The 12,644-nt window shown below is 49.6% G+C and overlaps 1 protein-coding gene across 2 annotated transcripts in view; it reads left to right on the forward strand.

Moving 5' to 3' along the window:
* The window catches only part of rnf32 (ring finger protein 32), a 36,223-nt gene extending 23,579 nt beyond the window's left edge, over window positions 1-12,644 (forward strand). Inside the window, exons 7-8 of one of the 2 annotated variants that reach the window (XM_063207082.1) lie at window positions 792-998; window positions 12,198-12,644. In XM_063207082.1, the coding sequence (XP_063063152.1) occupies window positions 792-998; window positions 12,198-12,428 (438 nt within the window). In that variant the 3' untranslated portion in view covers window positions 12,429-12,644. Of the gene's footprint in view, window positions 1-791; window positions 999-9,728; window positions 9,834-12,197 lie in introns of those variants that run through there. The other variant, XM_063207083.1, reaches the window with a different exon arrangement.

A 12,644-nucleotide genomic window follows, 5' to 3' on the forward strand; every position in this document is an offset into this window, starting at 1 on the left:
GAGTGATAGAACAAACCTACGACACGGCTACCTAATCCGGACCGAATTTCTTGTTTTCTTTCAGATGAAAAGAAACCAGGCTTTAAATCCAGTTTGTTAACACACCTTATCTCATTTGATTACCATGTCATGAATGAATGAGTTATTGACTCTTCTCAGTACACTACCTGACTATCTGATCCACTGCATTTGCCATTTTTTATTTTATTGCCAGGGACACATACAGGCAAAACGAGCGAAGTGAAGAGAGGTGAAACTTCAGTGTTCCATTATGACAGCTTAACCGTCAACCGGTCGTTGAAGCAAAACAAATGGAATGAAACAGTTATGTTGTTGTTGGTCGAATGTTGCCGGTCAAATATTATCGCTTCACTTCACTCCTGTTCGCTCGCCTTTGCCTCCCTCATACAGTAGGAATGACGGCCGAAGTTTCCTTCGCTTTGCCAAATTCGTGTGTACGTGTCCCTGGCATATCACTTACAGAGCAGTATTCTGCAGACAGCCTGGTAGTCAAGTCAAGTCAAGTCGGTTTTATTGTCAATTTCTTTACATGTGCTGGTCATACAAAGAATTGAAATTATGTTTCTTACTTTCCCATGCAGACATGGACATAGACTCTAGACTCTAGGTGTGGACATCGCATACAGACATAAAAGGTGCAAGACTGGGCAACAGCAGACATACAGTACAGAGAGCATATATTAAAAAGAGGTAGTGTCGTGCATTCCAGTTATGTCCTATTGTGACGATACTGCCATAGTGATAGTGGTATTGTGTGAATGTCTTCCCAGCTTCAGGAGATGAGCGACAGCTTGGTGCAGGCGTGCCACACGGACACAGAGGCCTTCCTCAATGCCATCGAGAGCTCTGTGGCCCAGAGCCGACTGGTCTTCCAGGAGATGGAGGAGACTACTACTAGTGCTGCTGCTGCTGCTGACCCCACTGCTGCTGACGCCACACCACCACGGCCGCAGGACTGGGAGCAGATACAGGAACAGGTATTAAGAGTTCTATCAGAGCAGCCTGATCTCCAAAAATACCGTGCTCCTGGACACGGATGTTAAGGACACGGAGTCCGTGTCCAGGAGCACGGATTTTGCCAAAATTCCGTGCTCCTGACACAGAATTGTTTTTCGTGATGGGCACACAGAAGTGCTTTCTATATTCCCACAGCACTGTGTTAACTCTATCATTAGAAAATACATACCAAATGCTAATCCTCAACAAAATAATGCTATAGCAATTTAAGTTGTGCCTGACCAAAACATTCCCTAACCTTAACCTGTCATTAAAGACATTGTGAAAAGGCAGCCCTCCCTTTTCACAGACGCCACTGAGCAGCACGCTACAATGTAGCTTGCTAACGTCACACGCTCACAGGCGCATACATGGACACCTGCACACACCTCCATACACAAGCGCGCACACGCGAATCTGAGACTTTCACTCGCGGAGCCGGCAACCGCATTTGAGAGCTCAATGTTACACCAACACTCCAAAAACTTTTTGTACTTACCTGAGTGACCAGCCATCGCAGCGTTCGGTGCGGTACCCGCCGATATCGCTCCATAATCCCAAACCGCTCCAGTTTCCACACATTGCACACACAAACACAAACGCACACACTTCCTGGTCCGACAACTTTTCCTCCCCTGGGAAACACGAACTATGGGTAGGGGGATAGTTAAAGCCCAGTCCGCCAATCAGAGACTTGAATTACCTGGCGGGGTGAAATGAAATGTTTGATGTATTTGGAATGCTATTTTTACCGGTAATGTTGTTGTTTTGAGAAATGTGTTTAATTGAATGTATGCATACAGTAATGTGTTTAATGTCAATTGTTTAGGAATGTAGTTTAACAGTGAAGATGAAGTAGTGCATTGTTTTAGCTGTACCTTTTTTCTTGCATAGTGGTCTCAACCAATCAGTCAGTGATGTAGTCCAATGATTATGCAATTTGCCAATTATGTCTGTTTGTATAAAAACCCCACTTTTTGCTCAGTCTGTTGTTGGAGGCTAGGAGAAAGGTTGGTGCCTGAGACTGTCGCTGTGCAAAAAGGTATTGTGCTCTCTGCGCTTAGATTTATTTGTTAGTTTATTATTTTGAACAACCATCGCGTTGATTTTTGTTTATGTTTTGAAAAGTCTTTTTTTTGTTACTGCACCTTTTGGTTAGAGCACTGTAAATAAATCTACACCGCTTCATTTGCACTGGACATCGTTGTTGCTCGCTTTCATTCCGTTTGGTGGCCATCCTGCAGTGAAACCCGAGCCAGAGGGCTCACCAATTTCACATTTGGTGTCGAGAAGTGAGATCGTGGCGCCGACACGAAAGTCAACAAGGAAGAAGTGCAAGCAGAGTGAGATGGCTTACAGGAAGTTGAAGAAGAACCCCCTGGGTCCAGGTGAGGAAGAGGTCGAAGGAGCCATTGGAGGAGAGCCACAGACACAACCTGACGACGGCGACAGACCGCAAGACTCATTCAACCTTTCAGACCTGTACAACCTACTGAGACGGTCCATGCAGACGCAGGAGAAAGAGATGGAGAAGCAAGAGAAGCGGTGGCGCAGCATCCAGATTCAACTGGGCAATGTCCGTGACGAGCTGGAGGACAATCGCAGGAGTTCCAGTGGAGGCCAGCAGCAGCCAGATGGAGTGAGGCCAGCAATGCAGAATGCAGACGCAGCACACACGTTGGCAGCAGTGGTAGCAGAAGCGGCGGCGGCAGCAGCAGCGCACCCAGCGACGGCGGCCCTCCAAGCAGCAGCGCATCCGGTGACGGCGGCCCTCCAAGCAGCAGCGCACCCAGCGATGGCGGCCCTTCCAGCACCTGCAGCGCATCCAGCGACCCTCCAAGCAGCAGCGCACCCAGCGACAGCGGCCCTCCCAGCACCTGCTGCGCATCCAGCGACGGCGGCATTCCAAGTACCTGCGGCGCATCCAGCGACGGCGGCCCTCCAAGTACCTGCGGCGCATCCAGCGATGGCGGCCCTCCAAGCACCTACGGTGCATCCGACAGCATTGGCCCTCCCAGCAGTAGCAGCAGCACTGGCGCATCCAACGGCAGTGGCGCAGCCGACGGCAGCAACCCTCCCAGCACCAGCGGCGCATCCAGCAGCAGCGGCGCATCCAGCAGCACCATCAGCAGGGTATCCAGCACCACCACCAGCCCCGTGGATGACTGCAGCTCCAGCAGCAGGCCCAGCGACCCTGGTTCCAGATCCAGCAGCACCAGCGCCGGCAACGTGGACCAGAGCAGCAGTGCCAAAGCTAGAGGACGGTGACGATGTGGAGCAGTACATGACCACCTTTGAACGCCTCGCCACAGCCTACAGGTGGCCCCTAGCCCAGTGGGCTACATTCCTGGTACCTTACCTGTCGGGCAAAGCTCGGGCGGCTTACGTCGCCATGGACCCATATGAAGCTGTGGACTACTTCAAGGTGAAGACTGCCATCCTAGCCAAGTATGAGATTAACGCCGAAAGCTACCGAACACGGTTCAGGGAGCCGAACATTCAATCTGGTGAGACGCCGAAAGAATTCTACAACCGACTGAAGGACTTGTACCAAAAATGGATTCGCCCGGCAGAGCACACCGTAGAACAGATTGGTGAAGTGCTCATTCTGGAACAATTCCTGCGCTCGCTCTCCCCGGAGGTGAGAGTGTGGGTTAAAGAGCACAACCCCAGCACAGGCCAGAAGGCTGCAGAACTCGTCGACGCTTTCCTGTCAGCCCGCCGTGGAACGAAGGACTTCAGATCCCAAGGGCCCAACAGAGCACCTCAATCTCCGAAGGGTAAGTCTGTGGGATATGGGAGTGGAGTTGGTCCTGGTCCGGGGAGTAGTGCACAGAGTAGGGGCCCAAGCACTAGACACTATGCACCTCAACACCCTTCTCAGTTTAGACCTACTGACACATCCACCAACACATCTGCCAACACACAGGCTGTATGTCATTATTGTGGTAAGCCAGGCCATTGGGCGAGAACTTGTCCTCTGAAGAAAGTTAAAGGCGCTAGCTGCAGTATGGTTTCTGTGCCTAGACCTAGGACTGATGCTGTGTATGCTGACAGTGTGCCAGTGATGGATGTGATTGTGAATGACAAACCGGCAAGGGCTCTCCTGGACACAGGCAGCACCCACACTTTGGTGCAACCACACCTGGTTCAGCAGCCTGAAGCCATGACTGGTGAAAAACTGAGAGTAGTGTGTGTGAATGGTGATGTCCATGAATACCCCATAGCACTGGTGTCTGTTAAAGTGCAAGACCAGATGTTCAGGTTAGAAGCCGGTGTTGTTGAAGGCTTGAATTATCCTGTGGTCTTAGGTCAGGATGTGGTGATTCTGCCAGACCTGGTGCAGACGGCTCTCCCAATGAGTTGCGTTGCTACCAGGGCGCAGGCTAAAAAGGCACAAGAGTTGTTGCGTGAAATGCCCTACAGTGGAGAAAACATTTGTCCCCCTGTAAAAGTGAGAAACAGGAAGACACGCCGACAGCGTAGGCATGACAAACTAGTTGGCACAGTTAAAGTCATGTCTGGTAGAGAGCTAGAGGCAGTTCCTGATGCAGTGAAGGATATGTGGCAAGTGCCTGATGATCTGAAAGAGTTGCAAAACCAAGATGATTCACTGAAAGTGCTGTTTAACCAAGCTGTGGAAGTTGAAGGTGTGAGCACAGGCCAGAAAAAGACCCTGTTGGGTGAATTTTACTTTGTGCGTGATGGCTTGCTGTATCATCAGCCGGAAGATGGCAGTGCAGAGCAGCTGGTAATTCCGACCTGTCTGAGACAGAAAATTTTGTGTTTGGGTCATGACATTCCTTGGTCTGCACATTTGGGAAGTGTGAAAACCTTGCAAAGGATTTCAGACAGATTTTACTGGCCAGGATTGTATACTGATGTGCAAAAACACTGCAAAAAACATGCCCCACAATGCCAGCTATACAGCAAACACAAAGTCAGGCCATACCCACTTCAACCACTGCCAGTGAGTGATAGATGTCCCATTCACCCCGAATAGCCATGGACATTGTAGGACCATTAGAGCGCACACAATCAGGCTAACCAGTACAATTTTGGTAATATGCGATTATGCCACACGTTATCCTGAAGTGTTCCCCCTCCGTAAGGTTACTGCTAGAGCCATTGCCCCTGCACTATTGCAGCTATTTTTCAAGGGTGGGAATTCCCCGGGAAATATTGACAGACCAGGGGACAGCTTTCCTGTCTAACACCTTAAAGCAGGTTTTATGGGTTGTTGGGTATTAGTGCGATCAGGACCACTCCCTACCATTCCCAGACGGATGGACTTGTTGAGAGGTACAATCAAACATTGAAAGGCATGCTGCGGAAGTTTGTGTCCTCCAACGCCAAAGACTGGGACCCGCTGGCTGCCGTACCTGATGTTTGCCTACCGCGAAGTACCTCAAGCATCCACAGGGTTCTCGCCATTTCGAACTCCTGTACGGCAGACATGTCCGTGGACCCCTTGACCTGCTGAAGGATGCCTGGGAGTCGCCCAAGCCCACCTCATCCAGTGTGATCTCCTACGTCATTGCCATGAGGGAGAAGATGGAGGAGATGGCCACCTCGTCCGAGACAACCTCCAGAAGGCCCAGGCGACTCAGACCACCTGGTACGACCGGAGTGCCCGACAGAGAACCTTCCAGCCTGGCCAGAAAGTCCTTCTTCTCCTGCCCACCAACGAGAACAAGTTGCTCGCTAAGTGGCAGGGTCCCTACAGCATCATCAGACAGATGGGGCCCACCACCTACGAGCTGGAGATGCCAGAGAGGAGGAAGCAGCGGCAGGCGTTTCCTCGTCAACCTTCTGAAAGAGTGGAAGGAACGGGAGGCACCACCAAGTCCACAGCTGTTGGTGCAGGCCGTGAAAGAAGAAGAGGACACCCCCGAGCAATTCTTCCCGACCGAACAGCCCAGCTGGGACAGTGGACTTGTCCCATCTAACCAGTCAGCAGCAGCAAGAAATACAGGCCATTGTTCCTGAAGGCCTGTTCAGTGACCAGCCGGGGTACACACCAGGTGGCGTAGCACCCCATCCGTCTGAAGGACTCTACACCCCGCCAGACAACGGGATGTGTACAGAGTTCCAGAGCGACTGTTACCTGCTCTCCGGGAGGAGTTGCAGGTCATGCAGAGACTGGGGGGTGATTGAGCGTTCAGAGAGTGCCTGAGCAGCCCAGTGGTCCTTGTGCCGAAGAAGGACGGCACAATGCGTTTTCTTCTGCATCGACTTCCGCCAGGTGAACACTCAGTCACACTTCGACACATACCCCATGCCCCGACTTGAAGACCTCATCGAGCGTCTGGGAGGCGCCCAGTACATCACCACACTGGACCTGAAAAAGGGGTACTGGCAGGTGCCCCTGGCCAAAGAAGCAAGACCCTACACCGCCTTCAGAACACCCCAGGGCCTCTTTCAATTCACAGTGATGCCCTTTGGCCTGCAGGGGGCGCCTGCTACGTTCCAGCGCCTGATGTACCGGGTGCTGGACGGCACCGGCACCTTCGCGGGTGCTTACCTTGATGACATCATCATCTACAGCAGCAGTTGGGCGGAGCATGTGCAGCACCTGGCCGAGGTGTTGCGCCGCATTCATCAGGCGGGGTTGACCATTCAGCCCAACAAGTGTGCCTTCGTTCAGCAAGAGGTGCGCTACCTGGGGCACATCGTTGGACGCGGCGTCATCAAGCCCCAACAAGACAAGCTCCCAGGCGATCCCGGGACTGCCCCACGGCCAGAGACCAAGAAGGGGGTCCGCTCTTTCTTGGGGCTCGCAGGGTGGTACCGGAGATTCGTCCCCAACTTTGCCACCAGAGCGGCCCCTCTCACCACCGAATCTCACCAGAAAGTCCTGGCTCAGTCCGAGTCAGGTGGGAGGACCAGCATGAGGCGGCCTTCAACGACCTGAAGGAGGCCCTCTGCAGTGGGCCAGTACTGCAGAGTCCAGACTTCAAGCAGCCGATGACCGTCCAGACTGACGCCTCCGGTGTTGGTCTGGGAGCCGTGCTCCTTCAAGGTGAGGGAGATCAGCAGCTTCCTGTGGCTTATATAAGCCGCAAACTTTTTCCAAGAGAGACAAGGTACTCTGCTGTTGAATTGGAGTGCCTTGCTGTAAAATGGGCCCTTGACTCCTTTCGTTACTATCTCTTGGGCCGACAGTTTGTTTTAGAAACTGACCACCGGGCCTTGAAGTGGCTCGGGCAGATGAAAGACACAAATACCCGCATAACCCGTTGGTTTTTGGCTTTGCAGCCATACAGTTTCGAGGTCCGCTATCGAGCGGGCACACAGAATGCGGTGGCGGATTACCTGTCTCGCCACCCCAGTGGCGAGCTTCCAGAGGAAGAGGGAAATGTGAAAAGGCAGCCCTCCCTTTTCACAGACGCCACTGAGCAGCACGCTACAATGTAGCTTGCTAACGTCACACGCTCACAGGCGCATACATGGACACCTGCACACACCTCCATACACAAGCGCGCACACGCGAATCTGAGACTTTCACTCGCGGAGCCGGCAACCGCATTTGAGAGCTCAATGTTACACCAACACTCCAAAAACTTTTTGTACTTACCTGAGTGACCAGCCATCGCAGCGTTCGGTGCGGTACCCGCCGATATCGCTCCATAATCCCAAACCGCTCCAGTTTCCACACATTGCACACACAAACACAAACGCACACACTTCCTGGTCCGACAACTTTTCCTCCCCTGGGAAACACGAACTATGGGTAGGGGGATAGTTAAAGCCCAGTCCGCCAATCAGAGACTTGAATTACCTGGCGGGGTGAAATGAAATGTTTGATGTATTTGGAATGCTATTTTTACCGGTAATGTTGTTGTTTTGAGAAATGTGTTTAATTGAATGTATGCATACAGTAATGTGTTTAATGTCAATTGTTTAGGAATGTAGTTTAACAGTGAAGATGAAGTAGTGCATTGTTTTAGCTGTACCTTTTTTCTTGCATAGTGGTCTCAACCAATCAGTCAGTGATGTAGTCCAATGATTATGCAATTTGCCAATTATGTCTGTTTGTATAAAAACCCCACTTTTTGCTCAGTCTGTTGTTGGAGGCTAGGAGAAAGGTTGGTGCCTGAGACTGTCGCTGTGCAAAAAGGTATTGTGCTCTCTGCGCTTAGATTTATTTGTTAGTTTATTATTTTGAACAACCATCGTGTTGATTTTTGTTTATGTTTTGAAAAGTCTTTTTTTTGTTACTGCACCTTTTGGTTAGAGCACTGTAAATAAATCTACACCGCTTCATTTGCAGTGGACATCGTTGTTGAGCACTTTCATTCCGTTTGGTGGCCATCCTGCAGTGAAATCTGAGCCAGAGGGCTCACCCATTTCACAGACATATTTTGGAGAAATACCTTTTCCAGTTGGTTGATAGGCTATCAAATTCATATAATGCATGAAAGAATACTAGCTGTGCCCAGACCAAAACAATCCCTAACCCTAACCTGTCAGTAAGAAATGTTTTTTGAGAAAAAATATTTGAAATTAGGCAGACCTAAGGACCGTCCCATTTTAATGAATGGGAGTGGACACATGAATTTTATCTATTAAATCGCCATTGCAACTTTCTTGTTTCTTGTCTTGAGTTTTTGGGGGCCTTTTGGAAATGCGTACTTGAATCAGTGATTATATCAAGCCTAATGGTGTAAGTTGTTACAGTCTGGATTATGAGAAAAACGAATGACAAACTCCGGTTCTATGGTGGGGCGCTGTGCCTTAGTGGGCTAAGGTGCCAAACCATTATGCCGAGGACCTGGGTTCGATTCCAGCCTGAGGTAATTTCCTGATACTTCCCCATCTCTCTCTCTTTTCTCTCTCTCTCTCTCTCTCTCTCTCTCTCTCTCTCTCTCTCTCTCTCTCTCTCTCTCTCTCTCTCTCTCTCCCCACTTGTTTCCCGTCTCTCTCCCTCACACCTGTCTGAATAATAAAGGTGTGAAAGCCCTAAAAATATCACAAGAAAAAACAAAAAAAGAATTCTGTGGTGGGAAAACTGGTTCTAGACAGAGCAAAACAACGTAATAATTCTAAGGCCAGGAGTACAGGTAGTCTATGGTGGGAATGGAATGGAGAAAAGCTGTGAGGAGAGACTATAGTGAGAGGAAATTCATGGCTGTGTGTGTGTTCTTTTTCTCTCTCTCTTTTTTTGTTTTCTCTTTTATGCACTGACACGCTCACACTCAGACACATGCATAGTATATGTGCACAAACAGACAGAAACGCATGCACACACACACACGCACATGTACAAATTAGCGTGCACACATCCACACTCACACACTCATACATGCCTTGCCAAACCGCACTCTATTAGAAAGAGCATCTCGTCAATGCCTAATCCCACTTCGATTCACCATATAGCCCTGCCATTCACACAGTGGCATGTCAACACTCGCTTTGAGGGAATGAAAAAAAAAAACAGAAGAAAGAGAGCGCACAGATGTTCCGTCGGAATATCAAAAAAGGAGGGAAAATTAAGAATGAAAGAAAGAAAAGAAGAAAGAAAGAAAGAAAGAAAGAAAGAGAAAGAAAGAGAGAAAGCAAGAAAGAAAGGCATTGCTGGGATTTGATGGGTGCCCACTCTTTCTTTCTTTCTTTCTTTCTTTATTTCTTTCTTTCTTTCTTTCTTTCTTTCTTTCTCTCTTTCTCTCTCTCTCTCTCTCTTTCTCTTTCTCTCTCTCTCTCTCTCCTAGATGGGCTTGAATGGGTGAGCATAATCCACTGTGTTTACAAAAAAACACCAGCAGATCCCATGATGCACGCTAGATCTTTCATCGGCATGAAAGAGGGAGGTAAAAGAAAGAAAGAAAGAAAGAAAGAAAGAAAAAGACATGTAAAGTGAAGAGAGGAAAAGAGAGGTGAGACTTGAGAGGCGTTCTTGTTGTACTACTGTACTGCGTTTCTCAGGGAGGGCAGCTTGTGCCAGCCTACAGCATCTCTCATTCACAAAGTGGAAGGTGCGCGACTGTGTGTGTGCGCGTGCGCGCGTGTGTGCGTGTGCGTGTGTGCATGCGTTTGATGGGGGTAGGGGGTGTGTGGAAAGGGTTGTAGTGGGGAAGGAGAGGTCATAAGCAGGGCACAAGTTGCACAACCTTCACCTGTGTTTATGATGGATGACTGGATGGTTAGAGAGTTTTAGAAAGAAAGAGAGAGCAATAAAAAAGAGAGAGACACATACTGACAGACAGACAGACAGACAGACCGACAGAGGGAGATATAGAGCAATAGACAGAGTGACAGAGGGAGAGAATGAATGAGACATACTTTAGAGATACTATAGAGACAGTCAGAAAGAGAGAAAGAGAGAAAGGGTGGAGAGAGAGTCGAGGGAGAGAGAGAAAAATTCAGACACAGAGAGAGAAAGAGAGAGAGATAGTACATCCAGACAGAAAGAGAGACAAAGAGAGAATGGGAGAGAGTCGTTAGAGAGATAAACAGAAGAGAAAAGAATAAGGAGAGAGGGAGAGGGTGAATGTGAACCTCATGGGTGGTGCTATCAGGGGCCATTGTCAGACAAACTCACGCCAAGCCAAACACAGGAAGCCGTGTGGGGCTCATTACCAGACGTTTATGAATCACTTTCAGTATGTGTGTGTCTGTGTGTGTGTGTGTGTGTGTGTGTGTGTGTGTGTGTGTGTGTGTGTGTGTGTGTGTGTGTGTGTGTGTGTGTGTGTGTGTGTGTGTGTGTGTGTGTGTGTGTGTATGTGTGTGTGCTTAGAGGAAGCCGTCTTCTCGTTTAATCATTAGCCGCGGCAATGGTAAAAACACCTTCACACATGTACCTGCTACCTGCCATAAATAAAGAAGGGCTGGCCTGGAAGCATAAATCGTTGGCCTTATCCTAACAGTCTGTCTGTCTTGACGTGCCGATCAGCGTTTTCCCTTGGTGTGTGTGTGTACTGTATCGCGTAGCCAAGGAAGTCATACGGCGCAATAAAAGTCTCAAAAGATGATTTAAGAGTGTCTGTCTGCTGGAAAAAAGGGAACCACACAAAAAATGGAAAAGATAACCAGCTTTTTCTGGGTGCGTGATTTGCATGCACCTGTGTGTGTTAGATGGGTCGTTTGTTTCATTCGTGGGTTTTCCATTTGTACATTTTCAACCTGGTGTGCTCAACTGTTGTTATACTCAGCCCTTATACTTGAAATGTCATACCTTTAACGGTCAAGGGCTGGCCAACTAGATTGAATAAACACCATCGCTGATTGCTGGACATTGCTTATATCATAATGGTTGGGACAATGATGGGGAAATTGTGGCCTAGTGCTTGAGGAGATGGGCTTTAGATCAGAGGGTTGCAGGTTCAAATCCTGCCTCTCCCTATATCACTCCATGGCTGAAGTGCCCTTGAGCGAGGCACTTAACCGCACACTGCGCCTCTGCTTAACGGTGCATACACACCGCAAGCGCGGACGTCCACTAAACGTCCACTGAACATGTCCGGTATCAGTCCGAAACGGTTAGAATACATGTAAACAGATCACGTCTTGCACACAGGAGCGTGGTGTAAGCACGGTGTAAGCGCGGCTCATGTCCAGTCCGACCGGACATGTTCGCGATGCTCCTTGAAAATAGAATTGGCTAATTGGCTGAGTAAACTAGTACCGGAATTGAGCTCCATGAAACTCCATTTTGGAAGCTGAAAAATTCCTTCAATTTTGGCTGAATTCACTAGCCTAGCATTTCCCATCGGAATGAATGGGGGCGGGACTTATTCACTGTCTCCAGGTCTTACAATACCTCCATGGAGCCCACGAGGGTGCGGTGCCCATCGGGAAATGCCCACTATGCCAGATGGCCAGCGCTCCCTCATCGGTGTAGAGAGAGACCCAGGGACTACTCGTCACCTGTTGTCAGAGTGGCTCATCAGGCGTGAACACTGTTTGTAATATTCATGTTTTAAACGGCCCCATCCCTGATCAATCTCTCTGTCTCTCCCTTCCTCGCCAAGCAGTGCAAGAGAGAGAGAGAGAGAGAGAGAGAGAGAGAGAGAGAGAGAGAGAGAGAGAGAGAGAGAGAGAGAGAGAGAGAGACAGGGGCTGTTCTACTGTTGCCAAAATGAACCATCAGACAGACTTGAATGCTGCTACAGTCGGTCTCCCTACCTACCTACCTTCCTCACCCCCCCTCCCTCTCTTCCTCTCTTCCTCTCTCCCCTTAGGCAGTGCAGAGAGAGACCCGGGACTGCCCCATCTGCCTGACTGCTCTGTGGCCCCCCCACAGGAGGAGCAGGAGGGGGGCAGGCAGGGAGCCCCGCCCCCGGCGGCTGCTGCTGCTGTCCTGTTCGCACCTCTTCCACCAGCCCTGCCTGGAGGCCTTCGAGCTCTTCTGCCCCGACACCTGCCCCACATGCCCCCTCTGCAGGGCCGCCTACACCAAGCGCCTGCTCTGACCTGACACGCTGCTGCTAGAATTAGTGCATTGAATCCGCATTGAATTGTGTTATTCCAGTTATTATATTATTATTACCGGCAAGCGTCTGCTTTGAGTGTCTGCTTTGACCCTCCTACCTCTAGTCTACATTGAATTGTGCCACACAAATACAGTTAATATAATTATGAATTATTATCTACCATCCGCCATCCACAGTCTTAGCCCTCTGAGGTCC

Source organism: Engraulis encrasicolus, chromosome 9 (assembly GCF_034702125.1).
Source record: "Engraulis encrasicolus isolate BLACKSEA-1 chromosome 9, IST_EnEncr_1.0, whole genome shotgun sequence".
Taxonomy (NCBI): domain Eukaryota; kingdom Metazoa; phylum Chordata; class Actinopteri; order Clupeiformes; family Engraulidae; genus Engraulis; species Engraulis encrasicolus.